The following is a 17,698-nucleotide window of genomic DNA, read 5'->3' as shown; positions in this document are numbered from 1 at the left end:
CTGCGGGAGTTCGGCTTTTTTTTAAAAAAAAAAACCGAGGGTGGATGGAGCCAGATCACCTTCACCAACGGAGAGAGATGTTTGTAACGAAACGAGTCAAACAAAGCACGTGAAACAGGCTTGTTGAGAGGTTGTCAATGCTGCATCGCCGCACCTATCCGAGTCATTCCAGGCTTGATCTTAGCTGACTGATAAACCAGCTTGTCCGCGTAGTCCTTATCTCGGGGTCGGCTTTACCGGTGAGTTGAGGCCGTGGCCAGGTAAACCAGCAAGGACGGTGAAGTGGAGACAACTCCAGGGCCGATTGCCACGCCAACGGAAGAAGGACCCACTCGGTGTTTACTTTAGCCAGGAACCTCCTTTTTTTTTGTTGAATTCAGGGGTCGAATGTGAATGACATCGTAGCGAGAGAAAACTTGGAGTGTTTTGTGAGTGGTAGGTAGGTTATAGACGTACTGGAAGCTAAGACTCGAAAACGCGAGGTAGAAAGCAGTAGCAAAAAAAAAAAGCCGGTACCCAGCTGCATGAACCTGGACATCTTACACCTATCCAAAAGGATCAAAAGCTTCGTGAACTAAACATCACACATTGCCATGGTGTATACTCTTACTACTAAGATGCGTCCGCTCAATAAAAAAAAGAATCCATTCCATTTCCCCTCGTCATTTCTATCATATGTATGTGTCACTATCCATGCCTCCCAACCCAGAGTAGAAACGTAGAAGTTGAGCTGCAAGCACTCAATCAGTCGCTCCTAAGAAAAGAATAAGACCGCCACAGGCAAATGATATGATAATGGGAAACATAAAAGTACAATCTCGTACAGAAGCAAGTTAAAAAAAGGGGGGGGGAGGGAAGACGAGAAAAGCAAAACTGTCCGAACCGAGCCAGGCCAGAAAAGAAAAACCAAGCAAAATCAAGAGTATCATGAAAATCCCAAGACCGTTGCGTTTTTTCACACATACAGCCATCCCAAACCATCCATATCCATCTATCAAACGTAATTGTTGTTGATCATCATCATTCCTTCTTTCCTCATAATTCTTTGGCATGACCAGATCCCGTGTAACCTTGCTCAGCCCTTCGCTAGAGGGTCCTTGTCGTTGAGGGTATGGGGAAGAGACTCAAGGCTTGTGCTAGGCCTTCCCGTCACGAGCACCATGACGAGAACGGCAGTTTGTTCTGTGACCGGCGTCCCGCCAGCTTCTCTAGTTGAGGAGGGAAACAAGATGTGGTGGGAAGAACACGGAGAGCGTGGCAGTCTTGTAAGCCATCATGGCTGCGATTATTGTCTTCCGCTCCGTGTGTATGGCGTGCATGCCGTGTCGTGCTGTGCCGCCCCGTGCTTTTGGTGGTCTTGGTTGGCGGCGAAGATCTTAGATGTGGACATGTGACTTCCTACTAGCGCCAGCTTGCATGCACATTGATGCCCAGATATGCGAGTAGCCATTGGTGTGGGTGAATGCGCCCGCCGATGAAGTTCAATGGAGATAACCGAGCAGTAGCATGTAGCATGCCGATATCATGAAGCCGCGATGCTCTCTTGATCGCTCGATAGCCAGCTCTGTTCATCATATAATGCTGCATTGTTGGGATTTGAGTGAGGGTAGACTCTGCTCTCTCAAGCGACCCGCAGCAGTCACACACAGACCCTGCTGTGTCGCTGTGTCGCAGATCGTCGCGTCGCGCTCCACCACGCTCGGGGCATCGCCTTTCTTTGGCCGGATTCGCTGTGCAGTTGAGCTTAGCTGCTGTGCTGCTGCATGTCTCGTGCAACGTGATCTTCAGCGACCACCGCAACTTCAGCTCGACTCGACCGACGACTTCAAGACGGCTTTCCCCAAGAATGCACAGCCAATTCAACTTCCACTTTTCCCCTCTCACCCTCCGCAAAGGGCCCAACCACCATCCTCAACGATCATTACCTCGAATAATACCCCGCTGCCGCAGCTCCCTCCTCATACCACCCGGTCGTCGTAGCCGCATACCCATCCCCCGGTTTCGTCGCGCCATACCCATACGGCCCTTGGGTTGGCGGCGGCCACGACGCATACCCAACTCCCGTGCTCGGATCAATCCCCCCCGCCACCGTCGAAACCGTATCCATCCCAGTCATGCTACCTGTCACCGGCCTACCCGGCAACCCGCCCGCTGCAGGCGCCGGTGGAGGAGGAGGGGGATACTGCCCTGCATGAGCAGCGGTCATGCCTTCTGCACCAAAGGAGAGGGAGCGGGCTGGCGGGGCTGGGTATGTTCCCCATGCCGCTGCCGTCATGTCATCTCTTCCGGTTCCCTCAGACCAAGTTGCGCCGGGAGTGGGGCCGGCTGCGTGAGGGGTGTAAGGGGGAAAGGCTGGGGTCAACGGAGATTCGGCGGGGTAGGCGCGCCAGGCGAGGTCGGCTGGTTTGGAGGTTGTGGGGGAGGAGACTGCGTCGGGAGTGATCCAATTTGCTGCAGTCGTGGGTGTTGTTGTGGTAATTCCGTATTCGTAGGGCCGGGAAGAGGAGGCGACTTTGAGCCGTTTTGCTTTAGCGACTGTTGCTTCTTCTTCTCTTTCTTGGTTCTGTGCGGAGGAGGAGGAGGAGGAGGAGGAGGAGGAGGAGGAGGAGGAGGATGCTGATGGCGGCGAGCGAGGCCGGCTGTGGTAATGGTGTTGGTGAGGGAACTTACGTTTGGGGTCTGACGGAGGGGGCGGCATGTTTTGGATGCCTGGAATGCCGAGAGGCGAGTAGGTGGTTGAACTGTGTAGATCCGGGGAGAGGCCAGCTTGCAGGGCCGAAGAGGGGGATGCTGAGGCCAGCTTGGGGCCGACGGTCGGCCGGGAGGTCGAGTTCTTACGGGCGTCGCCTAGAGGGGGCTGCTGATCGACCGGGTAGAAGCTGCATTCCTTTTTGAGACGGATGCAGTTGGCACAGCGGCCTTGGGGGTCGTTTGGTGAGGGTACACAGCGGATCTTGCGGCGACGGCAGTGGCCTGGGAGTTTCTAGTCAGAGTCATCTTCACGATGGGCATACACTGGACTTACCGCAAGCAACAGACGTCCGGTGATAGCCCAGCTTGTTTCTTCTCCTCTCGCCCTCCGGCTGGCCTGTCGTTGTGGTCGACTGTTGGGGAGTAGATGCTTGCGCTCCTGCTGTCGCCTGCGCTGGTGAGGACCCGGTGACCGGCATCGTTACTGACCTGTTGATCCTCATCGTCCTGGAGATAGAATCCGAGCGTTCCCGAGAGGGACTAGTCGAGTCTTCATCAGTCGAACCGACAGGAAATGAGGGCATGTAGCCCGAGGACGGCACCTCGATGTCGGTGCCGTTCGGCGGCGGGGGGTACTGATATGACATTATGTCTGTCATGGGGCTGTGTTGATGGCGTGGCAAATAAGATCGGATAATTCGGGGGTTTGAGACGATGCTGACTGATGACAGCACGCGAGACTGATTTGAGTCGTGCAAATGGTTGAGAGTTGAAGCTGAAGATTAAGAGGGGAGGAGTGAGATAGGCTCGAGCTGTGTCCTTCCAACCAAGCTTGGTCGCTCCAGGTTAAAAAAAACAGGAACCCCCGCAAATAAGTAATGCCAGGGTCTTATGGCATAACCTAATGTTCAGGGTCTACGGATTCTGATCCAGCGATGGAGGGGCACGCTCACGGTGACCAGACTCCAGGGTGCAATGATGATGGGATCCGGGGCATGCAGTTGTGATGAAGACAGACAGTCCACCAATCGATATGGCCGTGGAGGTCGCGCCGCTCACAGAAACAGCAAGCTAAGTAACACGACCCGAAAACAAGATATACCCCTTTCGGTTCTGCCCGCTCCGCTCAGATCTGCAAGGCAAGGCAAGCCTTGTCACGGTGTCAGCTTTTGTGTGTGTGTGTGTGTGTGCGTGTGTGGAAGAGGTAGCAACGATACTCGGCAACGGTTGGTGACTGACTGGGCAAGGAAAGAAAGGGGAGCTGGGGGTATATGTGATGTCGATAATACGCACGTTTATATGGGCTGCAAGACAGAAGCCCAAGTCGAGCCTGTGTGAACAAACGAGTAAACGTTGCGGAACGAAAGTTGTTCAGAACAGCCTGCCTGATTAAGGTCCCTGAGGGGTATCTGCTGTTTAATCAAGATGCTTGCTTGACAACAACAGGATTCTGGGGATGGCCTCAGCCAGTCAGTGAGCGCGGGATGTACGTCTGGTCAGGACGGTGTGGGCGCGGAGAAACGTGATGCCCTGCAAGTGCACAAAACCAAACAGACGTCGACTTGGCTGGAACGACGCTGCAGGGAGAAAAAAGGTCGAGAACTGGATAAGCCAGAAGCCCTTTTTTTCGAATCGATGGATGCGGTTCGCAACCCAAACTTTGGGCAACCTCCCTCCTCTTTTGCTCTCGGCGGCCGTGTATAATACGCAATACGCCCACTGGCCACTAATATGGGGTTGTATGGTCTGTATGGGCCTACTGTAAGTGTGGCCCAGAAGAAACAAGGACAAGGGGATTCCCGCGGCTGCTGTTTTTGGAAGCTCCTGTGCAACCTTTTTTTTGGCTGATGCGGTCCGGCCTCTTGATTGACGTTATGGACCTGTGCTGGGGGTCGGCGAGGTTGACGAAGATCGGGACCGCCGGGCGCGAGGAACGGCGTATCAGAAGCTCTGGTTATGTGTGTTTTGGGAGGAGGCGCTGTTACTATGCTGGGTATGGATGTGATAGGTATGTTATAGGTAAGAAGGTATGGTTTGTCTCGAGCAAGCTCGCAACGGCAAATGGGCAATTGAGAGAGAGAAAGGGGGGGGGGGAAGAGGAGGCAAGGTGGGGGAGGGGATGCTCCCTTGTTGTCTCCCTCGGTCAGGGGAAGATACGTCAACGTGGAGAGGGAAAGAATGAGGAGACTATTAGAAGCGCCCAAGAGGTAGGAAACGTAAATGCGTCAGGTATCTCTTTAACCGAGAACAGCTTTGCTGAGAGGTGAGCGTGGTAATAGGTTAGAGATCCGAATTCGCCTCGAGCACGACTGGATGTAATAAGAACCTGCTGGGCTCAAGGCGACGACACTTTGTCTGGTTGCAGATGCTGATCCCGATTAGGATCAGTTGTTCACTGCTGGTGGCGGGCCTTCAGGCCTGCTGGGAGTTCGCTCTGAATGGCCCCTTTCCAGGAATCGATGACACTACCTTGACTGCGGGATAAGCAGCAGACGTCAGTCTTGGCCATTCAGCTGTCAGGGATTTATCGATCGGCTTTTCACCCGCAGATGGCGAACGCTGTCAGGATGGCGCTGGCGCAACTGCTTTTGAGGCTGGGAATGGGTGGCGCGAGTGATGAGAACGTGCTGCCAGGCCTTGGCGAGACTCAATGTGCTTCGATGTGTTGTTGTGTTGTTCTGCTCTGTTTTGAGAACTGACTGACTGAGTGAGGAATTTCAGGGGTTTGAGTTTGCTCGCTCGTCGTTTTGCTGGTCTTGCTTTTTCCTGTCGCAGGGACCCGGCGGTTTCTCTTTCTTTTCTTTCGTCGTTATCGTCCTCCGATCGTCCCCTTCTCTTTCTGTAACTCGTTGGGTTGCGTGCTATGTCTGAGTGAAAGACTTATTACCAAAACTATCCAGGATGCGGTCGTTATGAAGTTGCTCTCGTTTTAGACGGAAAAGCAATGTGATAATATGGCGTCAACAATACGATTAGTGATAGGCGACCCTGGTAGTGGAAGAGGTCCCCTCTATGCAAGGCTGGGGTTGTGTCCTGCAAGCACCTCGATAGTTGCGGCAGCAGACTCCCTCAGCTAGCCGAACAGGGCAGACCGGGGCGTGGAGATCATAAGAAGAAGCGAGGCCGCTTATGACGAAAGGCCTTGCGAAAAAAGGGAACCTAGAACGAGTCGAATATGGGGGGTAGAACAGAAAGGTTCGGTGGCAAGACCCAGCGGCCAGGTGACAATGGGGATCACGTCAGTTAAAAGAAAGGCACAAGGCCATATTAAAAAGTTGTTGTTAAATTATGAGTCTGCTCTTCTGCTCGTCTCTTTATCCCAGAGGGGAGATCGAATCGCAACAGCAAGGGAGGTACAATGACAGCAACCGGACATGGAAGGTAACTAGATCAACATAGGCTACGGTGCAACCAGTCCAAATTGACCAGGACCGCCGTTGCTGCTCGTGGGGAAGGCCCGAAAGTGTATCGGAGATTTTTGAAAGGAAGAAGAAGGCAAAAACCCACACATAGAGCACGTAAAATCCATAACACGCCCTCGACTCTGATACATGCCTACCTCAGGTTCTTTCGGCTCTGCATCGCCTGCTTCCATGCGAGACCAGGCCCTGGAGAGGCTAACCTGGAAAAATTGGGTTTGCCTGTCAGGGGGGTATGGGGTGACTTCATCCTTTGGCCATATTGCAAATGCCTGAAACACTGTTTCCAGTATGTTCCTCTTCGGAAGACAAGACTGATGTGATTTCCTGCTGCCATAACTTCCTCGGCCAAAAAGCCCCTGCCTAGTCTGCTGGGCTCGACCGATTAACCGATCTGGCTTTCGGCACATCAGGACGATAGGGATACCTAGCTCAAGCAAGCAGGCGCCTAGACGGGCCTGCCTGGGTTAGGTTGGCTAGGCATAATCATTTGTTTCCCAAAGTACACCCCTCCCGAGGATTGTTTGGCGAGGAGGGGGGGGGTGTGAACTGAGTGATTAGGAGAGCTTCAGATATTCTGAAGTGCCATGATACCAAAACCCAGCCCCCAGAAAACCCCGCCAACGGACCAACCAAATCAGGTCCTGATTAGGCCCAAATTAGGCACGCATCGTACTTGAGCAGGTAAGGAGCATACACATATACACTCGTACAGACGCTCCATACCAGATTGAGTCCAGCGGAACTCTCTGGTTACTTTGACTCTGAGAACCTATTGAATTACGCGTCCTTTAGTTGGCTGGGTGAAGTGGTGTGTGTCTCTCTGTATAGGGTATTTGGACGTCGACTGGACTGGTCCACTCTCACAAGCGTCTCTGTTGTGCCCAGACTTTTGCTGTGTAGCTAGGGTTGGGGTTAAAGGGATACGCCGAGACTCTTGAGCGCAAGCGCACCAAGAGCAACAAGGTAGCAGCCTCGCTCAAGGTTGGCAGTCTTTTATGCGCGAAAGGGTGGCATCCGGTCGGGAGTGCGCCCCTCATGAGGAAGATCCGATCTTGAGACTTGAGAGGAATGGGCATAGAAGGCGATCAGAAGCCTGGATTGCCCATCAGCGTCCAAGCGCAAAGCGGTCCGATCCCAGATATGAGCCCACGTCGCAGCGTCGGATAAGTGTAACCTTTACTCGAATGGGCCGCAAGATTAGGAGGGCTTGCAAGCAAGCATCGTCCGGTGAGAAGTTTACCGACCCTGCTGTTACCCGTCTCTTGCTGCTTGTCATGTTCTTTTCGGTACATCTTCAGTTTGTTGCCGTCAAAGCTTGTGTGTTTTAAATCCGTCAGCGGCGCAAATAGCGCGTCAAAGTTGTCTCTCGGCGCTTTTGGCGAGATCTCGGCCCCGCTAAAACACCCCTGCCGAGCCCCGAGGCAACCCCGTCCTTGTCTGCGACAGGACGTCCAGTTGTCCGCATACCGGGCAACCTGAGATTCAATGAGGTGCAATGAGGGGTGAGCTGAGCTGGCCTGAACTTCCAACGCATGCCTGCCCTTCGAGGCAATAATCTTTCTTCGCAAGTCTATTCTTATTTTTTTTTCGTCTTTGCGGTTACACGCCTGACTGGTTTTATTCATCAGCCAAAAAGACTTAAGGATATTCGGGGGAAAGTTGGTTTGGCGCTATCCTTTAATTTGAGCCAACCAAACCCCATGTGAGGCTCGGCCAGACGGCCCAACGGCGCCTGTTGGCCCTGCTCCACAAGGCCGCGCACTAACGCTGTTTCGGACAGCTTCCAGAACACAAGGCGGGCGTCATCGAAGGAATGGCGAAGGAGGGGACAAGACCGAGCGCGGAGAAGCCCTGAGCAAACGGTCATGCAAGTGGGCCCTGTCTGAACGTTGCTTCAGCACCTCAGAGCTGCTTCATCGCTTCAGTCATGGCAACGCCGGGCCGGCAGAACCAGGTTTGGACCTGAGCTTCTGCTTTTGGTCTGCTGGTCTCGGGTACCTTGCATGTAGCTCGACACTTCCATGCAGCACTCTGCGTGAACCACAGGTCTGTACGCGAGCTTTCAAGCAGCCTCTTGTGCTAATGAAAGCTTGGAGCTCGAAGCAAAGAGCTGGTCTGCTGGCTGCATCATATCAAATGATGTCGCGGCATTGGCCCATTTCCCGGCACTCACGCTCAAGAGGTCTGCCCCTTCATTTCTGCCGTCAGCTCTTCGAGCGGCAAGGCCACACTTCATGGCACACAATTAATATTGGCTATTTGGCATGCAGGGCGATAGAAGCTGATCGTCGAGTATCTGTCAGCAGGGCCAGCAAATTGCCAAAATGCCAGCCGACTCCGATGTGGCTAATCTTGATCTGGCACCAGCCTTTCATGCCAGTGAGATCATGCAACGCTTGCGGGATGAGTTATCGCCGCCGGCTGTTGAGAGGTTGAGGAGCTCTTTTATCAAGTTGTCAAGCTCAGTTACAAGAGACCAACTTCTGAGCTCGGGACGGCAGAGGCGTTACTGTGCATCCGCGGCACGCCAAGCAGTCGGGAGTCTGTGGGACAGAGAACATCTCCCATCTCCACGTGGAGAGATGGCGGGAAGGGCAAGTCCAGCAGACTGGACCGGCCGCGTGCAGGCGGTCCGAGGCCGTCAAGGACGGTTTGACAGTCTCAACGGCCGGTTCCTAGGGCTCAAGACCGCGACGTTCGATGGAGCTTCCAGAAGCATAGCTCCAGCATGGGACGAACAGGATCCCGACTCTTTGATTATGCGGCACTGGGAATCTGAGGTTAAGATCAGAATGATCGGTCCCGGTGGTGCCGATTGATCCCATTATAGAGCAATCAATGGATCTACTTTAGGTCGAATATTCGTGCCGTAAAGCCGCTAAATTGTCTCCACGACGAAAGCTGCAAGTTGGACGATCAAACATTGACTTTGCTGCGCTGCCTATGATCGTGGAGAAAATGAAAAATTGTTCCAGGATCTGTGAGATGGCTCAGCCGTACCCCACCAAACAGATCTCAGAGCCCCGGTTGCTCCACGCACACAGACACACACACAAAAGACCTGTCATGATTGGCCAGGGCTGAGTGGTGGGGCGCCATACCGATTACATAATCAAACCAGAACCCCTTCAGGATCTTTTGCCCTCCGCAGCTCTTTTTGAGCTGACTCCGTGGTGGAGCATAAAGATTCTCGACAAAGTGCAACAGTGTCGAAAAGGCCGAATCTTCAGCGTTGCTGTCATCGGAATCAGAGCCGTGAACCGAACTATCAGCCCAGCATCCTGAGTTTCTCCTTCCAAATCGAGCGCTAGTGGCAGCCTGGAGCTCCCATTGGCTTATCACGGCCAGTCTTGGATAAATTAACTGTTTATCAAAGCGAACCATTCGACCACTCATCCACCACTTCACCCACTGTCATCATCTCTCAACAATTTCGGACCCTCGCTGCAAGGTCCAATATCCCGACTACTGCCTTCCCTGTCATCGCTGCGTATGTCAGCCCTGTGTTGCCACATCGCCCTCTTTTTCCACCACTTCGCTGTGTCCTGGTTTTATTCCATAATGTACGTTATGCGGCGGGCGCATTCAGCGTACCTACTCATCCATCTGTGAATCCATCGTAATGTCGGACGAACACATATAAGAAGCATACGGTGCCCGGAATAACTCCAAAAAGTTCCATGTTCTTGGCATCAACGCTCCGGAAAAACGCTATTCTCCGCCGCCTCACATGTGCAGTTGAAGTCCCATCCAAACACTCGCAAGCTAGAGCCGTTTTTGTGGCTCGCAGCAACCCAACTCCCGATCACCTTGGGCCGTCGTCGGCTGAAGTTCCGGACGGGTAAACCTTACGTGGGATTCTAGACTGAGATGGTGTACCAGTAACTCCGGACGGAGCAGCAAAGCCGGGCGTTGTGAGCGGACGTCCAGAGTTGCAGCCGGTTCGCTTCCAGAAAATCTGGTGAGGATTCAGGCAGCGTAGCATTTTGCCCTCACTCTCTTCATGTCTTACACAGCAGCTCAGACAGCCGTACAGTTGCATTGTCTGCAAACCATCTGGGATGCCTGCCCGGTCTCGGGTCTTCGGATGGCCTTCCATGGACCTAACGCAGGGGATCATGATACCCTGGAACGGCGAGCAGCCCTGCAATCCCGGGGCTTGTTTCGTGCTCGGTCTGGGAGTGACTAAAAGCCATACCACTTGTCAATGCAACGACGTTGTTCAACGCCACTTTGCTTGTTGACAGCCACTGACAGCCACTGGTAGGGCTTAACGCTTGCCCGACTGCCTAGAGGATCACATTCCTTCGGCCTGCAACGTCATCCTTCATCAGCTGTTGCTCCCAATAACGTCGTCTTTGGGCATTTTTTTCCCCCATCACACTGCCGACAATCCGGTCTCAACAGTTTGATTCTCGTTGTTTGATCTTCTTTTAGCCAGAATTTCATCACAGCTATCTCCTTTCTCGAACTCTCGTATTTAACTGAAGTCAATTCACGGAAGTCAGGTCTGGGACACAGAGCATTCTGGCAAAATCGGTGCTTCGGCCCGCTACCTGGCCACATTGGCGAGAACCGAGTCGGAGGATAAAGTAACCGGGCCCAAAAACAACCTGCTTGAGCAGACCTATCCCCTAGCGTCATCTGATAAAAAGTGGAGGGAATCTATTACCGCGAGGCCTTGGCGGCCTTACAACTCAAGAGACTTGCCTGTTTTGGGGCTGCTGGTGAGAGGCGATATGTTTTTAGGGATTCGCCTCTAGTGCGTCTCGATGCCAGAGTATGACCGAAAGATATTGTTTGATGTTGCCTGTGCCACCGGCAATATGCTCAACCCCCGTTGCACAGCATAGATCACGATAGGGCAGTTATGTTATAGAACAACAGCTAAGAGGAGACTGCGATGAGGTGAGGTCAGCACCTTCTCTTGTGCTTAGCATCGTAAAGCAACGAGAAGGGGGATTTGACACCAGTGCTCGCGGCACTTCTGGATGTTGTGCGGGATTTAGGCCACCCCCCAAGCGAAGAGCCTCCTCCCTTGCCTTCCCACAGAGACAACCTCGATTGAGCGGCGTTCACACACACACACGAACAAACCAAATGTCCACTTGACGCCGGTTGGGCTACAGCTACATACTTGGATTGGATTGCCCATTGCTGGCATCAACTCGTTACATCGCGTCTCGCCATCGCAGGTCCCGAGTCGGTGGATGGAACGCTGCGCCTGTCGGCCCTAAACAGGCAATTGTTGGCAGATGCAGAATTTTCTTGGCGTAAATGCCTTTCTTTTCTGCTTTCCCTAATGCCCAGCAAAAAAAAAAAAATACAAGATTAACCAACAAAAAGAGTCAAGCAGCCCACACTCGTGTTTGAGATATAGTGCTTCTGGGGCTCTTCTCAAGTAGGTAGCAATGCCTGTTCTGCGCCATTTTCGGCTGCTCCTCCGATAGTAGCCATCCCATCCTATCCTAGATCATCCTAGATCATCTCATCACTCACTCTACCTTGTTGATTTAATGGGCTGTCAAATACTGGGATATCGGGTATAATTACCGGTGGCCTGGAGGCCTCGAGTACCGACTTTGTCTTCCCAGAGGAAGTCGTAGTGAGAAGTGGACTGGTTGGGATTTTCCACGGCACTTGCTGTTTTTTTTTTTTTTTTCGAGACTCCGAGTAAGCAACAATCTCTATGGGATCAATCCCCCGGTCATCCTGGGTTAGGGGTTATGCTAAGCGATCCATGATCCGATCACTGTCCACTAGTTTGCCTGTCACCCGGCAGAATCTTGCCTGGTCCGTCTAAGGACCTAGCTACTGCCATCTTTGTCACTGTGCCCAGCGGACATTCCCGAACCTTGTTTGAACCCAACAACTGATGTAGCATTCCAACAATGACAACCGCTGTTACAAGCATCCACCATTCTCTGTCGTGCCTGGTTCAGTGCTATGTACACATATCTGGTTCTATGTCTGCGTCCCATAAGCTGTAGATACTATGTTACGTAGATTTGCGTCACTTGCACCAGTGTTGAAGACAGTTTGGTCCGGGTAAAATGCTATATGGGGGTCAGCGCCTGGTTTTCTGTTGCCGTGGATGCGGTGAGGTGATGGGTTGATTGCGTGGGAGGGCGGGTAAATACTGGGTGGTGATATTCTCAGGGTAGATGATAACTGAACTGCCAGAGGATTCAGGGGTTCATGATGGGCAACCTGGGACGCCGTGGTGGGGGGGGGCAATGGTCGAGGAGAACTTCCTAGTGCTGTTATTCTTATTCGATAGCTGGTTGTTTCTTTGTAGTTGGATTGAGGTTGCCTTGTGCTTCTTAACATCCCTGTAGACGGAAACGGTGTGACGTGGAGGGTGCTGTGTAAGGTGGTGCCCCTGACTTCACGTTAGGGTCTTTGCTTGTGGTACAATTAGCGATACACCTTATCAATTGTTGCTACGAACATGAAAACTATGGATGATGGAAAGACTTGACAGAGTTGTTCACGCACTCTACAGAATATGTGGAGGACAGCAATTATGATCTTCTCTTGAGACAAGGAATATTTGTTATGAGGTACACATCTCCAGTAGATGGTGACAGTTAAGTAGTTAATGCAGCTACTACCACTGATTCCAAGAAGGAAAGGTGAATCTGATCAACAAGGGACACCTAGATGGTCCAATCGAGCACGCACTGTTTTCATGTGGAACTTTTTGGCACTAAGAATATAAGGAACAGATCTGGCATGATTCTCTTGTTGTAAAAATGGCCAGGATTTGCAAGTTCAAGCCTGTTTGCTAAGTACATGGATTTATGGGAGGTAGAGAGTTCCAGTGGAGCAATAGCAATGTTGAGTTTGAGAAGAGGGCATGTTTGTAGAACTCACAATGATCAAGTCGATGCGCTGAAGGAATGCTGTATTTTGCTATAGGCCAAAAATTGCATATATTACTCAATATAACTGGAATTTCTAGATTCAAGATCATCACGCAATTATCATTCTTGGTTAGATTATCAGTAAGATTAAGTAAACAAAGACCGAAGACCGACGACATACTATGTTATGCCCACCCCAGCAATTCACCTTAGAGAAGCATTACCTCGGGCGTTCAATTTGTTCATATCAAATAGTTCAAACGAGATTTGATGTATTCCAAGTCAACAAGTCGATAATGATTAGCAATTAGACAGTTCGTGGTCTTAATGAACTTAACAGGAGAAGGTATAGCTTGAGGGACACTCTATCTGTCCCGAGAATTAAAAGTTGGTTGCTTAAGCACCAAAGATTATCATCGCCAAACATCCCCAACCCATCAAAAAGCTCAACTCAGTCCTCTCACATCCAGGCGAACTCTAGCTACGAAAATCATCTGTTCCGAACCAGCACCAGCACGAACTTACCCTCCACCGTACCTCACCCGCGTCCAAGTGAGTTTTGCGGATTGGGTGCTGCAGTTTGCTAACTGAACGGGATATCCCAGAAGAGTACGACTGTTGCTTCCATACGCGAGATTCGAACGGGGCGCCCCCCCCCCTTGGTGCATCTTCTAAGGCCCGCCTGCGTCGTGCGTGACTGCACGGTATCACTTCATCAGTTCATTCATCAGCTCGCTGGTTTTGTGGGCTTTTAGTGCTTTCAGAAGTTGCAAAACTAGTATATAAGGTCTTTGTTTTGTATCCTGGTGTGGAGGACTGATTGGACCAGGTTAGTCAAGGCGCGGAAGAGGTTGGGATGAAAGCTGGTGATGAGAGGGCTAGGGAGAGGGGGATGAGGCACCGAGGCTGGGTGCCTAGGGCCCTAGCTCTCGCACAACTGAGGAGATTTTACCAAGGCTATAAGAAAGTGAAACATGCAAAAGTCTTCGATTTAGTCCTTTAACTACTTCTCAACGGACCATCTACTTGAACCGGAAAGCGTGAGAGTAGACGCGATTCAGAGGCTCCAGTTACGAGGACTGGCGTCGGTCTTGACAACGCTCTTGTAGATACAACATACGGTGCAAACTCTAGCAGAACTCATAGAAACAGATAGAGAATGAGTGAGTTCGTAAGAGTACGAACGACGAGGATACTCATTTGACATTTGGGAGAGCTATGACTGAAAGTGATGCCATCTTGAACGCGAAAAGTCACGACCCATGGGCTGATGGCACTTGAAAGTTAACATGCAATCACAGAGGATACTCCAATACTATGGCGTAAGTCTTGAATAGCCCATTAAGATTTTGCAAAGATTTCTAGACGGGAAAATGAAGCAGAAAAGGGCATGGACGGACATCGCGGCTCGTCTCCTAATTTCCTCACTTTTGTCCACATGTTTCTGATATTGCCAAAGTTACAAGTCGACACACGGATATTATGAGATGCCGTGGTATCCAGGAGTTAGAGCGGACCTCCCCAAGAGTTAAGAGGTCGCGAAGAGAAACTGTGTAAACATTAGAGCGTGGACCTTAAAATCTCTAGGAGTTCAGATGACAAGACATCCCACGGTCCTGGAGTGATGGCTCCAGTTACGGGCTTCCTATGCAGACCTCCAACAAAAACTCCCACTTCATTCCAAAAAGTTAATTGGCATACGACCTCAAGCTCTTCACCATCCTTCCCTGACATGAGTTCCTCATCCCACTTGCCCAATATCATCACCAACCCTCCCGTCGTCGATGCATCATGCCACCCATCGGCCCCACCCAAGATCGACGCCAAAGCTCCACTCTCCTTCCCTAAACGGAACGTGGAGTCGGCGCTAACAAGGCCAAGCTTTTGTCCGTGGCAGAGCTTGGCGCGAGATCTGAGATCTCTTCGATCTCTTCGATCTCGGCCCGCCTCTGGCGTCACTATGACGGACTGGCAGGTTCAAAGAGCCAATGACCTCCAAAAACTTGAATTGAGACCGTGAAGTTTGAAATAGAGACATGTTTAGGAAGAGAAAAACACGGATAGGGAAGCAAAAAAAAATGCGAAATCACCATTTCTGTTCGTATCACTCATGATTTATCTACCGTAGAAGGCATCGATCGTGCTCTTAAACCTTTGATTCTCCCCGTTTGTCCATCCCATTAAGTTGTCATTAGGTTACGTTGGGTACCTATGATCCATAGTATTTCTCTCAGGACGCCAAAACGCCAATGAACCATCCGATAAAGATTCCACACCTCCCGAGATCCTCCATCATGCTCATCATGCCATGTTCTCCAACCGAGACGATCCTCACTCAGATGAGCAAAGCAACCGCCGCCGCACCCAGCACAACTACACCAGCGAAGCTAGCCTTCAGGTTCGCCGCGCTACCAGCCAGCTCACCAGTGTTAGTCGGGGCCGCGGGGCTACCACCCGTAAACGAGACATTGTTGGGCAGAGTAGTCGCTACGGGGGCGTCCGGCTCCGGCCCAGTGGTCTGGATGCCGAAGGTCTGAGTCTCGGTCTCGAAGGTCGTCGGCAACAGCGTCGGCGTCAGGGTCGACGTCTCCGATGCAGAGGAGTAATCACCCTCGTCGCCCGCTTCAACCTGGAAGAAGTTGGCGCAGGTGATGCGCGTCTTGTTCGGGAAATGGACGACGATAGAGCGGTTGCCGAAGAAGGCGCCGATGCCCTCTTTGGTCGAGGCGTACAGATCGGTGTAGGTCTGCTCGAAGGTGCCGTTCTCGTCGGGGATGATGTCGCCCCACTTGCCGGACAGGTCGCCCACTTGACAGGTGGCGGGCTGCTCGGGGTCGCAAGGAGTTGCTTCGCCGCGGATGAAGGGGTCCAGGTGGGCGAGCGTCTTGGTGCAGTTGCCGTCGGACGGGACGGGGTCGACGTGGAGGTGGTAGGCTGGGGTTGTTAAAATTGGTCGCTCAAGACTGAGATGTTTTTTGACGAGGGGCTACTTACGGAACGGACCGCCCTCCTTGGGCAGGTTGCTCAACCGGATGGTGAAAGTAACACCAACACCATCGGCGGCAGCAGTAGCGACCACCTCACCCTGGATGTTGCCGCCACCGGGATAGGCAGGCTTGAACCATGCCTCCTCGGGCAAAACAGCCTTGTAGACGACACCGACTGGGTTGTCCTGCACCACGATGGCATCGCCAAGTTCCTATTTTGGTGTCAGTCAGCTTATATTATCGCCCCACGGAATATCTCGTCCAAAACTGGGGAAGAATTGCAAACATACACCAGTGTCAGCAGCAACCCGAGCACCAGCCGCAGCCAGCAGTAGAGCGACGTTCTCCGAGAAACGCATTGTGATATATGTGCAAAATGGAGTCAAACGGTTGATATGTGTTGAACTAGGCTGTAGAAGGAAGATATTGCCGACCCAAGGATTAAGGGAACCAAGTGTTGTAGGCTCACACAGAAAGGTCAAGGGCAATCAAATCAACCTTGTTGGTGGCAGAAAGAGGAAGAGAAAGGTCGTAAGTGCTAGGAGGAAGAAGAGCTAGTGTCTGAAGAACAAGAAAGATGTGAAATGGGAGTGAGAAGAAACAAACAACATCGAGGAAGGAACCGGCGGTTACTTCTTATACGAGACCGGGTTGAGAGAGAGAGAGAGAGAGAGAGAGAGAGAGAGACGACAGACCAGATGTCAACGGCCGTACCCACCTACCCCTCGGCAACGTGCTCCGCCGCGTCGGCGTGAGTGTGTGTGCCATCCCATCTCATCCCGGTCGGGCGGTTCTTCTGTTCTATCTGGGGAAAAGAAAGGAAGAGCCTGAACAAGGGGGCTCGGCGGTGCTGTTGTGTGGCTGCCGCTCAACGGCCAGGGCAATGCGGGTATACGGCAAGGCTGGGTACTGTCTGGACTACCGCATGCAGTTTTGTCCACCTACTCATATATGCTGCATACATTGTAACAGCACTGTACACTGAGTAGCTGCAGCACAGCACGCGAAGATCGCCTCCTTTGTTGGTAGGGTAACCATTTTGGATCATCATCACGACGGGCTTTGGGATGTTGTTTCATGCCTCTTTCAGGGATGCTTTCAAAAGAGCATTGTGGGGCATCTGAGATAGGATAACAGCACATAGAAGAGGTAGGCAAGCGTGATATGAGTTGTCAGTTGGGGCACAGCATACATCCCGGGGCTACAGCATCTTCGGATCCATTTCCCATCGTAAGGTGGTACCGTATCCTATGTTCCTGCAGTGGTGTTGTCTACCCGGCCCTCCAGAGCCAAATCCCGGTCTGGGCAGTTGGTAATAATTGGTTGATTGGTGGGGGAAATAGGGGGAAAAAAAAACAAACAAAAAGACAGGGCTATGCCAGAATGTGAGAATACAAGGTACCACATTTAGCATGTTGCTGTGTCGCTGGGGTCCTCTCTTTCGGTTTCTCCACAAAAACGCCACATGGTGACATGCGCGGCAGTGCAGTGCCGCTGGAGTGCTTGGCTCATCTACCACAAGTAAGCTAGTCATCGCTCGTCGCTGTGTTGCGCCGTTTAGGCGTCAGCAGCCCGAAGGGGAGACCTGCTGTTTTGTGGCGTAGCGGGGGCACCTCGTAGCTCGGGTTGATCCACGCTTGTACTGGAGATCACTATCATCATCATCATCATCATCATCGCATTGTCTGCATTACATACGAGCCGGTTCAGAAATCGCCACGTCCTTGAAGGA

At 52.0% G+C, this 17,698-nt stretch overlaps 3 protein-coding genes across 3 annotated transcripts; 1 reads left to right on the top strand and 2 right to left on the bottom strand.

Moving 5' to 3' along the window:
- Positions 1-1,921: 1,921 nt before the first annotated feature.
- CTHT_0067420 (gal4-like Zn(II)2Cys6 binuclear cluster DNA-binding domain-containing protein) lies at positions 1,922-3,338 on the bottom strand (the record flags this gene model as incomplete). The annotated part of the gene is made up of 2 exons (XM_006696972.1): positions 1,922-2,973; positions 3,026-3,338. The coding sequence occupies 2 exons, from the start codon at positions 3,336-3,338 to the stop codon at positions 1,922-1,924; spliced, it is 1,365 nt and encodes a 454-aa protein (XP_006697035.1).
- A 5,099-nt stretch (positions 3,339-8,437) lies between these two features.
- Positions 8,438-8,932, top strand: CTHT_0067410 (uncharacterized protein; the record flags this gene model as incomplete). Its single annotated transcript, XM_006696971.1, has 1 exon — positions 8,438-8,932. One exon carries the CDS (start codon positions 8,438-8,440, stop codon positions 8,930-8,932), a length of 495 nt encoding a protein of 164 aa, XP_006697034.1.
- Positions 8,933-15,314: 6,382 nt separating this feature from the next.
- Positions 15,315-16,325, bottom strand: CTHT_0067400 (Cu/Zn superoxide dismutase-like protein; the record flags this gene model as incomplete). Its single annotated transcript, XM_006696970.1, has 3 exons — positions 15,315-15,913; positions 15,974-16,178; positions 16,257-16,325. The coding sequence occupies 3 exons, from the start codon at positions 16,323-16,325 to the stop codon at positions 15,315-15,317; spliced, it is 873 nt and encodes a 290-aa protein (XP_006697033.1).
- Between the last annotated feature and the right edge of the window lie 1,373 nt (positions 16,326-17,698).

Source organism: Thermochaetoides thermophila, assembly GCF_000221225.1.
Source record: "Thermochaetoides thermophila DSM 1495 unplaced genomic scaffold scf7180000011822, whole genome shotgun sequence".
Taxonomy (NCBI): domain Eukaryota; kingdom Fungi; phylum Ascomycota; class Sordariomycetes; order Sordariales; family Chaetomiaceae; genus Thermochaetoides; species Thermochaetoides thermophila.
The sequence above is the reverse complement of the archived record's forward strand: the minus strand, read 5'-3'. Positions and strand labels throughout refer to the sequence as shown.